The 16,331-nt window shown below is 43.7% G+C and overlaps 1 protein-coding gene across 25 annotated transcripts in view; it reads left to right on the forward strand.

Annotated features, from left to right (window-relative positions):
- Window positions 1-15,259, forward strand: part of LOC109745145 (protein phosphatase 2C and cyclic nucleotide-binding/kinase domain-containing protein) — a 40,588-nt gene extending 25,329 nt beyond the window's left edge. For 7 of the 25 annotated variants that reach the window (XR_002228460.4, XM_073501273.1, XM_020304284.4 and 4 more), the window contains 9 exons: window positions 11,951-12,182; window positions 12,388-12,698; window positions 12,784-12,868; window positions 12,974-13,040; window positions 13,158-13,435; window positions 13,625-13,690; window positions 13,962-14,083; window positions 14,452-14,608; window positions 14,716-15,259. Coding sequence is in view for 6 of the 25 variants with exons in the window: in XM_073501273.1 (XP_073357374.1) it covers window positions 11,951-12,182; window positions 12,388-12,698; window positions 12,784-12,868; window positions 12,974-13,040; window positions 13,158-13,435; window positions 13,625-13,690; window positions 13,962-14,083; window positions 14,452-14,608; window positions 14,716-14,961 (1,564 nt within the window). In the remaining 19 variants the exon portion in view is untranslated. Of the gene's footprint in view, window positions 1-11,950; window positions 12,183-12,387; window positions 12,699-12,783; window positions 12,876-12,973; window positions 13,041-13,157; window positions 13,436-13,624; window positions 13,710-13,961; window positions 14,084-14,451; window positions 14,609-14,715 lie in introns of all 25 variants that reach the window. The other 18 variants (XR_012187531.1, XR_012187540.1, XR_012187535.1 and 15 more) reach the window with 7 other exon arrangements.
- Window positions 15,260-16,331: the final 1,072 nt, after the last annotated feature.

Genomic DNA, 16,331 nt, shown 5'->3' on the forward strand with positions numbered 1-16,331 from the left:
AACGCTGAACATATTTGGAATTTTTTTCCAACATACGATTAGAAAATGTAAATGTCTTTCAAACAAATATTCGCGTGTTTAAAAATTTCCTTTTTTAAAGAAGTTAGAAGGTTTACTTATGCCACACACAGATACAATTAACTTGCGTGTATTACCTTTATTCTAAAAATGTGTACTGTTTGAACAAACTATATCTCCTGCTGAAAAAACACATATTCCTTGAATATTTTTACAAATACAATGTCCAAAAGAAATTTTTAGATAAACATAAAACTACAAAAATAAGTGAACCTAAAAACTGAAAGAGGAATAATGAATAACTTTAGAGGTAAAGTTTTTTTTTCAAAAAGGGGGGTTTACCCCTGGCCTCTGCATCATCCCATGCACACAGCCGTACTTATTAAGGTTAGAGTGTCAAACATCCAGTACGACGTACATACAGTAACAAGCAAAAGAGCACAATGCTTGAAACAATCAGGCACTAACAAGATACAATGACTCAATCGCATATCCTATCATTTCGTCCGTTGCACCCAAAGTCCATCAACCCACTGTCCTCCACGCGAAGAAGGGTAGACCACGCGCAAAAGTTGGTGGCTCTGTAGATGACCTGCAAGAAGTTTTGGAAATTTGTATTTGTTCAAGATGAAGTCATTACAACAATTCCATAATGCCCATAGTAAATCGCGAACACCAACATGTATTTGTGCCTTAAGTGTAGAGGGAACCGAACATATTCGTCATGCTAGTTGGGGGTAATAGATTAAAAGCTTTATTCACCATACCAATGTTGCAAATGGGCATGCTTGAAACAAATGCTAAATAGTTTCCTTCTGATAACAAAAGCAACATTTCTTGCATCCCTGCCAACGACGACTGCCAGGTTATCCTTGGTCAGAACTATACCGTTGTGCAAGAACCACATAAAAATCTTTAATGATTCACCCCTCCCCCTGCGTCGCCCCCGCGTGCGACCTGGGGGAAACCCTAGTGAAAGGATCGAGAAGAGGTGTCTAGAGGGGGGGGGGGATGATTAGACCCTCAACAAGCAAAAGTAGCAGTTTTTAAGTTCTTCAAGTTGAGGTGAAGTTTTAGCACAAGTTTAAGCATTCACAATACATTTCAAGCAAGCATGGCAAGAGTATGAGCAGCAGAAAGTGTAAAGCATGCTAATTGCAAGAAAGTAAAGGGATGGGATTGGAGTGTGCAAACGCAATTAAGACACGGAGATTTTTGGCGTGGTTCTGATAGGTGGTGTTATCGTACATCCACGTTGATGGAGACTTCGACCCACGAAGGGTAACGGTTGCACGAGTCCACGAAGGGCTCCACCCACGAAGGGTCCACGAAGAAGCAACCTTGTCTATCCCACCATGGCCATCGCTCATGAAGGACTTGCCTCACTCGGGTAGATCTTCACGAAGTAGGCGATCTCCTTGCCCTTACAAACTTCTTGGTTCAACTCCACAATCTTGTCGGAGGCTCCCAAGTGACACCTAACCAATCTAGGAGACACCACTCTCCAAAAGATAATGAATGGTGTGATGATGATGAACTCCTTGCTCTTGTGCTTCAAATGATAGTGTCCCCAACACTCAACTCCTCTCTCACAGATTTGACTATGGTGGAAAGATGATTGAGTGGAAGGCAACTTGGGGAAGGCTAGAGATCAAGATTCTTGTGTTTGGATTGGAATGTCTTGGTCTCAACACATGAGTAGGTGGTTCTCTCTCAGAAAATAAGTAGTGAAAGTGTAGGCACGTTCCGATGGCTCTCTCTTGAATGGACAAGGGGTGAAGGGGTATATATAGCCTCCACACAAAATCCAAGCGTTACACACATTTGACCCAACTCGGTCAGACCGAATAGAAGAATTCGGTGAGACCGATTTAGTTCAAAATATGAACGTTAGGAATCTCGGTGGGACTGACATGATCAACTCGGCGGGACCGATTTGTTAGGGTTAGGGAAAAACCTTATCTCGGTGAGACCGATTGCATGAACTCGGTGAGACCGATTTCAGCAAAGAGCAAACAGAGAGTTGGTCAAGCAAACTCGGTGGGACTGATTGCACATTTCGGTGAGACCGAAATAATTACAACATGTAACAGAGAGTTTGCAAGGCCATCTCGGTGAAATCGAGATCCCGATCGGTGAGACCGAATTGTCTAGGGTTTCTGGCAGTGGCTAGGTTAAATGATATCGGTGGCGCCGGATAGATCAAATCGGTGGACCGAGTTTGACTTTTGGTTTTGGACAAATGTGGAAATGAGAAAGTGGCTGAGGGTTTTTGGAGCAATATCACTAAACACTTTGAGCAAGTAGACCATTAAGCAACACCTCATCCCCTTTTAATAGTATTGGCTTTTCTATGGACTCAATGTGATCTTGGATCACTAAAATGAAAATGAAGAGTCTTGAGCTTTTGCCAATCTTTGTCCTTAGCATTTGAAGGGGTTCCACATCCTCTTGTCCTTGCCACGCCATTGTTGAACTCATCTGAGATATACTAGATGAAAGTATTACTCCAACAAGAGATATGTTGATATTAATTACCAAAATCACCCAGGGAGCACTTGTGCTTTCAATATCCCCCTTTTGGTAATTGGTGACAACATACATCAAAGCTTTAGATAAAGATATGAAGAGTAACAAGTAAAGCTTTGGAAGGACATGTAACATGCATAGGCTCCCCCTACATGTATGCAATCATGTAAAGATGGAATATAAGAACATGTGAGTGCATAAGCATGTCAGAGCAAGCAATGAGTTACATGTATCTTGGCTATATGCATCAGAGCAGATGATGTAAATAGAATAGGTGTACCTACATGTTCATGAATCCTTCTTGCAAACAATATGTGCAGCAGCAAGAGATCATCATGCATGAGTGTGATGCATATACTTACCTTATGGTCTTGAGTTGGCTTTGGAAGAGATGAACTTGAGAAAACAGGGTTAGATAACACAAGAACACTCGAAATAAAGCAAGTTCAGGAAACCACAAGAGTACCAAGACTGGGATGACATGTAACGGGTGGGTACTTAGTACTTCATTTGGATATAGACATGTCCCCAAGGATTAAAAATATGCAATGAATTCCAGCAGATTTTCTACCCTAGATATGAACTCTTTCTCCCCCTGAATCTGATATTGGATAATGGGAGAAGGTAGGGTAAGAGAAAATCAGAAAATCAGAGCATGAAAAATTAAAGCAATGAAACCATATATTGACATGTCTTTCCCCTCTTAAAGACATGTGACTTCTCTCCTCTTATTTTACTGGCATCTGGAAGAGTTAGGATGTACTCTCTTTCCCATGTGATAAGCTTTGATGTGCTCTCTCTCTCTCCCCCCTTTGGCATCAATTTCCAAGAAGGAAACTTCTGAAGCATGAGTCAATTAGGTTTGGTCCTTAAGACACACTACAAAGCAACATGTAAATTAAGATGCGAGTAGAGGATAAAAATCATTGAGTGGAGCTGGAGAAGAAATGAAATATGCAAGGGCAAAAGGTTTTCTCAGCAGTGAAATCGGTAACGCCGATCCGTTTTCATCGGTGACACCGAGTTGGCAGTGTCATGGATGAGGCATATCGGTCAGATCGGGTTAGTCCTCGTCGGTAGTACCGATGAACTGTCTACAAGTAATCCCTGTAGTTCGGTCTAGCCGATAGGCATGAATCGGTGAGTCCGAGTTCAATGTAGAGGAAAAATCTTGTCATCTCAGCTCACTTGGCAATTGGAATCTCACAAAGATTTGCAAGGAATTAACGGAAAGTTTTGCAACAAACACACAAAAGAAAAAAGATCTAGATGAAGTTTTTTTATAAGAGGAACAAGATAGCAAGAATCATATGCAAAAACACAAAGCAAAGAAACACTAAAGAACTTCATCTAGAGAGGGGTCGGCGATAAAGTCACCTATGTTAGAGTATATTGACCGAGGAGTCAAGTGATAACACTTGATTATAGGTCATACTCATCGAAGCTCAAAATGGGGTTATCATTTTTCGTTTAAGCATTTTGATGTCTTCACATCTTGTAGAGTTTCTTTGTCTCAGACTTGGAGTAAAACTTCTCTAAGATGGAATAACATACCTTGAGTGGTGTTGATTTTGATCATATAGTCGAACTTGTGTTGGATGCTCAAGGTTGATGTAGTTCATCAAGAGTTTGGAGCACCACTTGATAGTTTGAGTTCATCTTTCTACATGGGTTAGTCTTGCTTTTGAAGAGCACTTGTGTATCCAAAATAACAATCATGAATTGATATATAGAAATTGTCAAAGGATATGTTGAGTGGATTCATGCTTCCTTATATTCGACAACCATATAGTAGAAACTTGGTGATGTAGAGATTGCTCAAGATGTGAGTGCCTTGCAATCTCATAGATTTGGGTCATCCAAGTACCTACAAGGGTTAGATAACATGCAAGGTACAAGAATAGATCCAAGACATATGATCATCATCTTAAGAGAAATACCAAGGATTAGTCATAGAAGGCTCATGTGTTGCATGTATCCAAATGGAGTTTCTACTCCAAGTTTGAGGCATCAATGATGTTCAATTCATCTCTCAAACGGAAAAATACTTTCTCATCGAGCGGTTTGGTAAATATATCCGCCAATTGCTTATCGGTACGAACATGCTTAAGATTGATGTCTCCTTTAGCAACATGATCTCGAATGAAATGATGACGAACTTCAATATGCTTAGTTCGAGAATGTTGCACGGGATTGTGAGAAATCTTAATAGCACTCTCATTATCACATAGCAATGGAACATGTTTCACATATATCCCATAATCTTTAAGAGTTTGGGTCATCCAAAGTAACTGAGCACAACATGATCCGGCGGCAATGTATTCCGCTTTGGCGGTGGATAAGGATACCGAGTTTTGTTTCTTGAAGGACCAAGACACAAGAGATCTACCAAAAAATTGACAAGTACCCGAAGTGGACTTTCTATCAGCCTTGTCTCCGGCATAGTCCGAGTCGGAGTAGCCAACAAGATCGAAAGAAGACCTCTTAGGATACCAAATGCCAAAGTTTGGTGTATGAATTAAGTATCTCACTATCCTTTTCACGGCTTTAAGATGACATTCTTTAGGGGCCGCTTGATATCGTGCACACATGCACACAATTAGCATAATATCGGGACGGGAGGCACATACATATATAACAATTAACCACTTATAGACGGTAAACCTTTTGGTCAACCGGTTTGCCATCTTTAGTCAAGTCAAGATGTCCACTAGTAGGCATGGGTGTTTCCATACCTTTGCTTTCTTGCATATTGAACTTCTTGAATAAGTCCTTGGTATACTTTGTTTGGGAAACAAAGATACCTTCCTTAGTTTGCTTGATTTGCAAACCAAAAAAGAATTTGAGTTCACTCATCATAGACATCTCAAACTTCTCCGACATTAGCCTTCCAAACTTTTCACTAAAATGAGGGTTAGTCGAACCAAATATGATATCATCCACATAAATTTGGCACACAAATAATTCATCATTAACCCTTGTAGTAAAAAGTGTAGAATCAATTTTCCCAATTTCAAAGCCTTTTTCAATAAGAAATTTGGTCAAGCATTTATACCATGCTCTAGGAGCTTGTTTAAGACCATAAAAAGATTCGTGAAGTTTGTAAACATGATTAGGTTTCTTGGGATTAACAAAGCCGAGAGGTTGTTTAACATAGACTTCCTCCTCAATTTCACCATTTAGTAAAGCACTTTTAATGTCCATTTGGTATAACATGATATCATGGTGATTGGCATAAGCAAGTAAGATCCGTATGGACTCAAGTCTAGCAACGGGGGCATATGTCTCACCATTGTCCATACCTTTGACTTGAGTGTAGCCTTGGGAGACGAGACGAGCCTTGTTGCGTACAACTTGTCCATCCTCATCTTGCTTATTCCGAAACACCCACTTGGTTCCAATGACATTTTGGTTGTTGTTCGGCTTTTCTATCAATGTCCACACTTGATTCCTCTCGAAATTTTGTAGCTCTTCATGCATGGCGTTCACCCAATCCAGATCATCAAGAGCTTCTTCAACCTTCATAGGTTCAATACTAGAAATGAATGAGTAATGTTCACAAAAGTTAGCCAAACGAGTTTTAGAGCGAGTAATTCTCCCGGTTTGAATATCATTAAAGATTTGTTCGACGGGATGGTCTCTTGAGACTCTTGCTCTAACTCGTGAGAGCTTTTGTTTGGGTCGGGGTGGAACATCCTCTTCATTGTCTTCTTCTTCTTGTTCTTCTTCATTGTTGTTGGCGTTGTTATTCTCTTGTGGAGGTGGAGAAGGACGTCGATGAGGTTCATCTTGTTGCACTTCCTCGTTTCCTTCATTTTGACGTGTTCCACTTGTGGATGCCTCCAAGTCAACTTGTGGTTCACCTTGTCGTGAAGTTGAGACTTCCACTTGAACGGACGAGGTACTCTCCTTCACCTCCGTTGGACGAATCTTGCCAATGGACAAGTCTTGAATTGCTTTCGAAGGGTCTTTGTCTCCTACATCAATTGGCAATTGCTCTACTTGCGAGCCGTTAGATTCATCAAACTTCACATCTACCGTCTCTTCAGCCTTTCAGGTGAAATTGTTGTAGACACGGTAAGTGTGAGAGTTTGAGCCATAACCAAGTAGGAAACCTTCATGAGATTTAGGGGCAAATTTCGAACGACGCTGCTTATCAAGAATGAAGCACTTTGAGCCAAATACTCGAAAGTATCCAATTTGGGGTTTGTTACTGGTAAGAAGCTCGTATGCCGTCTTGCCGAGAAGCTTGTGGAGATATAGTCAATTTGTTGCATGACAAGCTGTCTCAACCGCTTCCGCCCAAAAGTGTTTTGGCGTCTTGTATTCATCAAGCATCATTCTTGCCATCTCAAAAAGTGTCCGGTTCTTTCTCTCAACAACTCCATTTTGTTGAGGTGTGTACGTAGCCGAGAACTCATGTGAAATCCCTTCTTCGTCAAGAAAGGTATCCACATTGGCGTTCTTGAACTCCGTTCCGTTGTCGCTCCGAACCTTCTTGATCTTTACTTCAAATTGATTTTGGGCCTTCCTGATCTTTTGGACCTGCGATTTATCATCAAAAAAGAACACCCACGTAAATCTTGAAAAATCATCAACAATGACCAATCCGAACGAGTTACCACCGAGACTTGTAGGCGTTGGGACCAAAAAGATCCATATGAAGTAGCTCGAGTGGTCTTCTCGTGGTCATGATGTTCTTCACGGGATGAGTTCCTCCAACTTGTTTTCCTGCTTGACAAGCACTGCAAAGTCTATCCTTGTCAAATATAACATCTTTAATACCAAGTATATGATCACCTTTAATAAGCTTATCAAGATTTCGCATGCCCACGTGACCTAACCTTCTATGCCACAACCAACCTTTAGAAGATTTAGCAATTAAGCAAGTTCTAGGTTGAGCTCTTTTAGTGAAGTCAACAATGTATAGATCACCTCTACATATACCCGGTAAAGACCATATTATGATTATCTCTTCGAAACACTTGGCAATCTACTTAAGTAAATAGGACATTGAAACCGAAATCGGCTAGTCTAGATACGGAAAGTAAATTATAGCCAAGAGATTCAACGAGCATAACATTTTGGATGGAGCTGTCATGTGAGATAGCCACCTTACCAAGGCCAAGCACCTTACCCTTTGAGTTATCACCAAAAGTGACATACTTTCGGGGATCATTATTTTTAGCAAGCTCTCGAAACACATCCTTGTCTCCGGTCATGTGATCAGTACATCCACTATCAAGAACCCATTCCTTTCCTCCAGCCATGTAACCACGAAGGTTAGCCATAAGACCAAAGTGTCTCATTGACTCATCAAGATCAAAGTCATTATCATCATCCTCGTCATAATATCCATGTCAACATCGTCTTGTGATTGATCATCACCTAGAGAGAGTGATTCATTAGATTTATGACCATGACAATGTGCATCTTTATGAATTCTAATGACTTGAGAAATGATGCTACTAATGACTCCAACGTCTCCTTTGGCACGCATGAGGTCACGAAGCTCAAATAGACAATCACCAAATTTAGGACCACTAGGATGCATTTTATGAAAAGCAATGGACTTTTGAAGTATCTCATCTAGATTTTTTGAGGAATAGTTTGGAAAGCACTCCTCAAGATATCTCCATATGGTATAAGCACATTCAAATGTAGTCAAGCACACAAGCAAATTTCTAGTCAATCCTCTAATGATAAGATCAATAACTCTAAGGTTGTGGGTCATGTCAAGATACTCATCGGGGGTAGGATGCAAGGGATCAATGGGAGGCGCACAAGGGCTAGTAATATACTTGTTCAAATTATATTCATTGAAAATCTCAAGCATCTCATTTTTCCAAGCACTATAGAACTCTCCATCAAGCATTGGCACTCTACGTCTAATACTCTCAATCATAGACTCATGCATCTTCCTCCAATGGTGATTAAACCAAAGCTATGGAGACCAAAGCTCTGATACCAATTGAAAGGATCGAGAAGAGGTGTCTACCAGGGGGGGGGGGAGTGATTAGACCCTCAACAAGCAAAAGTAGCAGTTTTTAAGTTCTTCAAGTTGAGGTGGAGTTTTAGCACAAGTTTAAGCATTCACAATACATTTCAAGCAAGCATGGCAAGAGTATGAGCAGCGGAAAGAGTAAAGCATGCTAATTGCAAGAAAGTAAAGGGATGGGATTGGAGTGTGCAAACGCAATTAAGACACGGAGATTTTTGCCGTCGTTCCAATAGGTGGTGCTATCGTACATCCACGTTGATGGAGACTTCAACCCACGAAAGGTAACGGTTGCGCGAGTCTACGGAGGGCTCCACCCATGAAGGGTCCACGAAGAAGCAACCTTGTCTATCCCACCATGGCCATCGCTCACAAAGGACTTGCCTCACTCGGGTAGATCTTCACGAAGTAGGCGATCTCCTTGCCGTTACAAACTCCTTGCTTCAACTCCACAATCTTGTCGGAGGCTCCCAAGTGACACCTAACCAATCTAGGAGACACCACTCTCCAAAAGGTAATAGATGGTGTGATGATGATGAACTCCTTGCTCTTGTGCTTCAAATGATAGTGTCCCCAACACTCAACTCTCTCTCTCTCTCACACAGATTTGGCTATGGTGGAAAGATGATTTGAGTGAAAGGCAACTTGGGGAAGACTAGAGATCAAGATTCTTGTGGTTGGATTGGAATGTCTTGGTCTCAACACATGAGTAGGTGGTTCTCTCTCAGAAAATGAGTAGTGGAAGTGTAGGCATGTTCTGATGTCTCTCTCTTGAATGGAGAAGTGGTGGAGGGGTATATATGGCCTCCACACAAAATCCAAGCGTTACACACATTTGACCCAACTCGGTCAGACCGAATAGAAGAACTCGGTGAGACCGATTTAGTTCAAAATGTGAACGTTAGGAATCTCGATGGGACCGACATGATCAACTCGGTGGGACCGATGTGTTAGGGTTAGGGCAAAACCTTATCTCGGTGAGACTGATTGCATGAACTCGGTGAGACCGATTTCAGCAAAGAGCAAACAGAGAGTTGGTCAAGCAAACTCGGTGGGACCGATTGCACATTTCGGTGAGACCGAAATAATTACAACATGTAACAGAGAGTTTGCAAGGCCATCTCGGTGAAACCGAGATCCCGATCGGTGAGACCGAATTGTCTAAGGTTTCTGTCAGTGGCTAGGTCAAATGAACTCGGTGCCGCCGGATAGATCAAATCGGTGGGGTCGAGTTTGACTTCTGGTTTTGGACATATGTGAAAATGAGAAAGTGGTTGAGGGTTTTTGGAGCAATATCACTAAGCAGTTTGAGCAAGTAGACCATTAAGCAACACCTCATCCCCTTTTAATAGTATTGGCTTTCCTATGGACTCAATGTGATCTTGGATCACTAAAATGAAAATGAAGAGTCTTGAGCTTTTGCCAATCTTTGTCCTTAGCATTTTGAAGGGGTTCCACATCCTCTCGTCATTGCCACGCCATTGTTGAACTCATCTGAGATATACTAGATAAAAGTATTAGTCCAACAAGAGATATGTTGACATTAATTACCAAAAATCGCCCAGAGAGCACTTGTGCTTTCACCTAGCCGCCGCCGGTCCAAGTTCTTCCCTCCTTCCTCCCCCCTCCTCGCCGCCGCCTGATCCCGCTGGCGGGCAAAGCCCTAGCGGCGTGGGCGGCGGCGAGGCTTCCTCTCTCCTCCGCGCAGTGGTGGATGGCGCGGGCCAGCACCGTCGGGTGGGGGCGCTGCGTGGGGCGTGGCTGCGTTTGGCGGCGAGCTCGCTGGCGTGGAAGGCCACGTCGGAGATGGTGGGGTGTGCCGGGCGTGGCGGCGCCAATTCGGGGCAGTCGAGACCTCCGGCTGCTCAGCTGCGTAAGGCAACGCGGGGAGATGGCAGCGACTTGGCTGGGGCGCCGCGCGGGGTGTTGGCCGGGGTGGTGCTCCCCAGCATGCTCTGGTGCGAAGCTGGTGGTGAGCCCTGTGCTTGGCAAGGAAGCGGTGGGGCGGGGCTGCCTCTGATCTGGCGGCGCCGTGCTGTTGGCTTCCTGGTGGTTGCGTGCCCGGTGTGGTTGCTGCTCCGGTCGTGGGTGGCCCCACGACAGCTTGGCAGGTTGGCTGCGGCAGCGGCTAGCATGTTTCGGCGTCAGCTCGTCCGTACGCGGCTTGTGTCGGCCTTCGATCCCTCTCCTCGTCGTCCGGGCGTTACTTTCGTCGAAGGGTTGGCCCTCTCCCAGCTGCGGTCCATCGCTCATCTCACGGCCGGTGTTGCAGGACCGAGCTCGTCTCGCGCCCGGTGCTGCAGGACGGGTCGATGGAGGTCAGTTTTGGCCGGCCTATTGGGTCTCGGCGCTGGGGGCCGCCCAGGGGTGTGAAAGGCGGGGCCTTTCTGCTCGTCTCTTTGGTTGGGGTAGCGGCGGGTCTCGGGTGAGGTGGTGTCAAGGTCTTGGATGACGGGGCGGCAGCCTAGGTGGTGTTAGCGCGGTGCTCATGGCCAGAGCCCGTGGCTCGGTCTGCCCGGTGGCCATAGCCGTGTGGGCAGCGTGCTAGCTGGGGTGTGGCGTTCGGTAGCGGTGAGTGTTGGCCGGGTGAAAACCTCTATCTTCGGACGGACCGGCGGCAGCGAAGCTCGTTCCCTTCTTGAAGGCGTTGTCGCGGCTCTCATTGCCCGTCGTGTTGCTCCTCTGATCCTCGGATCGGGAGGTGGTGGCGCTCCGGTGTCGTAACCTTCCTGAAGGCGCCGCCTTGGAGCCCACGGTTCGTCGTATGCAGCTTCATATCTTCGCGGTGGCGTGTTCACGGTTGAAGGCCCCGGTTGCTCTTGTAGTCCTAGGGGTGGTGTTGCCGCTCTCAGCACCAATGTATCCTGCGTTGGGTGTGTGCGTGTGTTGTGTTGGCGTGTGTTTGTACCGGGTTGTTGATGATTGTTGCTTTATATATAAAGCAGGGCGAAAGCCTTTTTTGGTAAATCTTTAATTTCAATGAAATCTTAAACTTCTATATATATTGATCTTGCAAGACCGTACCAGTATTAATACCATCAGTCTACATGATATTATGGTAAAACTACCAGGATTTATTAGCTTCTACCGAAACGAGTCGTCATCACCTGATAGGTTGGCCACCATCAACCTCTGAACCAAATGAATCCAATAAAATTTCATTCTTGTTGGGTCTGGCCTGGCCGCCCTAAGTATCTCCCCCATGCCATGACTTGACTTAACCATATTCTCCCTCTGTAAACTAATATAAGAGTGTTTAGATTACTAAAATAGTGATCTAAACACTTTTATATTAGTTTACGGAGGGAGTACTATATGAATAAGCAGTCCAGACGGATATAGGTGACGCTCAGTCCCTCACTATTTAGCACATCTAATTACCATTTGTTGTTTATAAACAAACAGGTATAACAAGCCACTTCAGTCTTCGGTCCGTGCCGTGACTAATGGAACATTATGGGCTCTAAAGCGGGAGGATTTCCGGGGAATTCTGATGTCAGAATTTTCAAACATACCATCACTGAAGTTGCTCCGATCTGTACAACTGTTTACAAGATTGACAGTGCTTCAGCTAAGTCAACTTGCCGACTCACTTGTTGAGGTATCATTTGCAGATGGACAAGTAATAGTAGACAAGGTATACTGCCTGAAAATTGTTTTTTTAATGAAATGGAAGCTTTTATTGATTGTTTGCACCATATCAGGGAGATATAATCACAAAAGAGTTAACTCCCCACCTCTGCATCTGCAATGCACACGGCCAAAAGAAAACATATCGGCATGCTCTTTTGCAAACTTATGGGATCCTTGAATAGTTATTAATTGTTTCTTTTCTTTTTCAGGATGATGACGTCTCTTCTCTATATATTATTCAAAGAGGCCATGTGAGACTTACAGTAGCAGCTGATAGGTTAAATTCAGATTCGTGGGATCTTCTTAGTACTCACGGAAAGCAAGTCCAACAGAGTCAAGAAAGTGGTAATTATGTGGTTGAGATAGATGAGGGAGGTCACTTTGGAGAGTGGGCTCTCATTGGAGAGACTATCACATTTACTGCTAGCTCAGTTGGTGATGTGATCTGTTCTACTATAGCAAAAGAGAAATTTGATTTAATTGTTGGGTCCTTGCCTAAACCATCACAGGCTGATTCCAAGTACTGTACATGTAACATATTTTTCATAGTCACCCAGGAGATGTTTCTCAGCCACTGAGCTTATCATTTCACGACATATATGCAGGCTTAAAAGTTCTCTTATCCCAAAGGAGAACCAGCATTGTGCGGATGACGATTTGCCCTTCAGGAGGGTTCAGCTATCTGATTTGGTAGGGGGTTAGTATTTCAATTTCTTTTCTCTAATGTCAATGTTTCTATCAGGGGAAAGATTTGGTCAGATCATTGCTGATGCATGGCTCTATATATGTTCACAGGAATGGAAGGAGTGCATATATGCCGCTGATTGCAGCGAGATCGGTCTTGTCCAAATTAGAGGCTCTGGTATGATGATGAATTCAGCTTGGCTGTCCTTTGTTATCAGATGTATCAATTTTCTAACAGCCATACATGACTTTTAGCTAATCGTGTTCTGTTTCCTTTGTGCTAACCATCAACCAGACAAGATGAAAAGCTTCAAAAGGTTCTACATTAAGAGGGTAAATGATCTCCGTAAGGAAAAGCAGGTGTTTCAGGAGAAAGACATGATGAAAACTTTGAGCAAATCAGCTTGTGTGCCAGAAGTTTTATGTACTTGTGCGGATCAATCATACCTTGGAATACTGCTGAATTGTTGCCTTTGTTGCTCACTGGCTTCAATACTTAATGCACCACTAAGTGAGTCATCCGCACGATTCTATGCAGCTTCAGTTGTTGTTGCTCTAGAAGAACTTCATCGGGTAAGATTTTCATTTTCTGCACTTGAGAGACTAATAGGGCAGCCGGGTGCATGTAGCTCCCGCTTGCGCAGGGTCCGGGGAAGGGTCAGACCATTTTGTGTCTTTTCTGCAGACATTAAAAAAAACTGTATTATGTTTCATATTATGAGCTTATCTACAATATGCATCTAAGTATGTACAATATTTCAGAGGTCTATTCTTTACAGAGGTGTTTCAGCAGATATTCTTATGCTCGACCGATCGGGATATCTGCAGGTGATTATCTGACCTTAAGGTATCTGGTGATAGAACTACCATTTGTTGCAGAGAATGTTCATGTTTCTAATAAGCACTTTTTGAGGAATGTAAAACTAACACACATGTTCATCTAGCCCTAAGACCATAGCATACAAATATATAATCCTTCTTCGACCAGGACAAATCTTGATTGTTGCGTAGTTTCTAATTTACTAAATTGACATTTCATGTGACAGGAGAGCAGATAGCATCGCTGTTCTAATGATAAAAATGTATTTATGTGTGACAGATAGTTGACTTCAGGTTTGCGAAGAAGTTGGAAGGTGAAAGGACTTACACAATATGTGGCATCGCTGACTCTCTACCTCCAGAGATTGTTCTTGGCAGGGGGCATGGGTTTACTGCTGACTGGTAAGTGGTTATCTACCCCCATTTTTGTGTAAGACCTTCCAAATTATGCGTGCTGTGAATTATTGTTGTCATGGATGTCTTTGTTGTTGTCATTGTTGCCGTCGGTGTCAGTGCCGACATGCCCATTTTCCTCTAGAAGGTGCTTTCAGTGCCGAAAACACAGCAGATGGAGACATATAAAAACCTAATCTCTCCCAAGAAGCAAGATTGAAGTAGATACGAAATTACAAATTCTCTTCAGGAAAGAATGCACATTAATATTTTTTGCACTACATTCTTCAGCTGGAAAGCTATGAGTTTGCGATTTGTATGTATATCTATAGTTCTGTAAACATTAACCAATCGTTATTTTGCTTTTGTATGATCAGGTGGGCGCTTGGAGTATTGATTTATTTCATGCTGCAATCAGACATGCCATTTGGGTCCTGGAGGGAGAGCGAGCTAGAACCTTTCGGTAAGATTGCGAAAGGTCGCCTAATTATACCATCAGCTTTCAGTGTGGAAGTTGGTGACCTTATAACCAAGGTTGTACCCGCGGTCCAATGTTTGTACTTTCATTGTTCATATATATCTTTGACCTTATTTGTTCTATGTGCAATAAGGCAACTCAATTTTGTGGTTTCTCTGGCCAGCTACTTGTGGTAGATGAAAATACACGCCTTGGAGCCACAGGTGCTGACGCTGTGAAGGAACATCCCTGGTTTGATGACATTGACTGGAAACAAATAGCAGATGGCACTTCAAGAGTACCTCAAGAAATCTCTAATCGCATCGACATATATGTAGAAACTCTTCAGCAGGATTTAACAGTGCCCCCTTCCATCCTGACTGAAGATCCTGCTGATATGACTACTCCAGAGTGGATCAAAGATTGGTAATTTCAGATGAATGCTGACAGATTGCTGGTGCTATTTAAGAAAACTTCTTTTGATTTTTTGCGAGCATTTTCATATCTTGTGAAAACAAGATATCTAGATGATTAAACGTAGCGAAGTTTTGTCAAAAAGATAAATGGTCAAGCTGCAATCATTTCTTTAGTGCCCATCAAAACGAGAAAATAGTGATAAATTGGTTTCTAATAAGGCACCAACATTGGATTGTAAGGTGGCTAATAATCCATATGATACATATGTATGGATATCCGTCTTTCATTTGTTAATTATTTTGCAATTTTCATCTTTTGCTATCCATCTGTGTGATTTTGTTAAAAAAATTACGAGAAAAAACAAGAGCCGTGTGTCCGAAGGTACTTGGTTGTAACTTGTGCTCTTTATGTAAGACGAGGATTCAACATGGGTGGCTGGTGGCGGCTCTTGTGTGATGAGGCAAGCTTTGCCATGAAGGTGGCGGAGGGCAGCCTTCCTGGAGTGAAGCCAATGAGTGGGGTGAAGGCTTCAGGGCGCCTCCCCGATATTCTCCCTGTATCTTCGTAAAGCCCTTTGAGGTATTGGTGGGGGCTCGGTGGGGGCTTGATGCCCATCGCCTTCCTTGAGCATGCTCTTCAAGCGTTGTGCAGCTAATGATGATGGTGTCGACGAGGAAGGCGCCGAGCTATCGAAGCGGGTATCCATGATGTTCCTGGCAATGATGATGACTGGTATGTTGTCCCACCTACATCAAAGGTATGTATGGTAGTGTGCCCGGAATATTGTTGTCCCCCCACGTGCTCCTCGCGTGACCTTCAAGGGTCACACCTTGGTGTAGAGCCTCCGAGACATTTGTCGCCTGGGTTGCGAATTTGCGGAGGTGGCTCATGTACTCCCATGGGGTCGTCTTCTCTGCCCCCAGGTGGTGATAGGGTGTGCCTGCATGGGATGAAGTGAGATGGAATCTCCCATGACATTTTTGATAGTTGGTTTCTTGAGCTTGCCCAGGAAGAGCATTTCCTTGACACCCCCCCCCCCTGCGAGGGGCTTACTTGGTTGTTCGGGCTTCCGCTGGCGACGGAGGTAGCTTGCAAAACAATAGCAGGGCAGCCTTGGGCTCGCTTCCTTCTTCATCTCGATGGCTTAGGGGCTACCTTGGCGCCTTGCCCTGCGGTGCTCGAGCGCTCAAAGTGACTTCTTCAAGCTATGAGGACCATTGTGCCGGCTTATGTTTGCCTTTTGGGGGCGAATAATCTTCCTTGCTACATGGTGCTGGGTAATGTTGCATGGAAAGCAAACATTTTTCTACGCACACGCAAGATCTATCCATTGAGATGCATAGCAACGAGGGGGAGAGTATGTCTACGTACCCTCGTAGACAG

This window comes from Aegilops tauschii, chromosome 6 (assembly GCF_002575655.3).
Source record: "Aegilops tauschii subsp. strangulata cultivar AL8/78 chromosome 6, Aet v6.0, whole genome shotgun sequence".
In the NCBI taxonomy this organism is placed as follows: Eukaryota; Viridiplantae; Streptophyta; class Magnoliopsida; order Poales; family Poaceae; genus Aegilops; species Aegilops tauschii.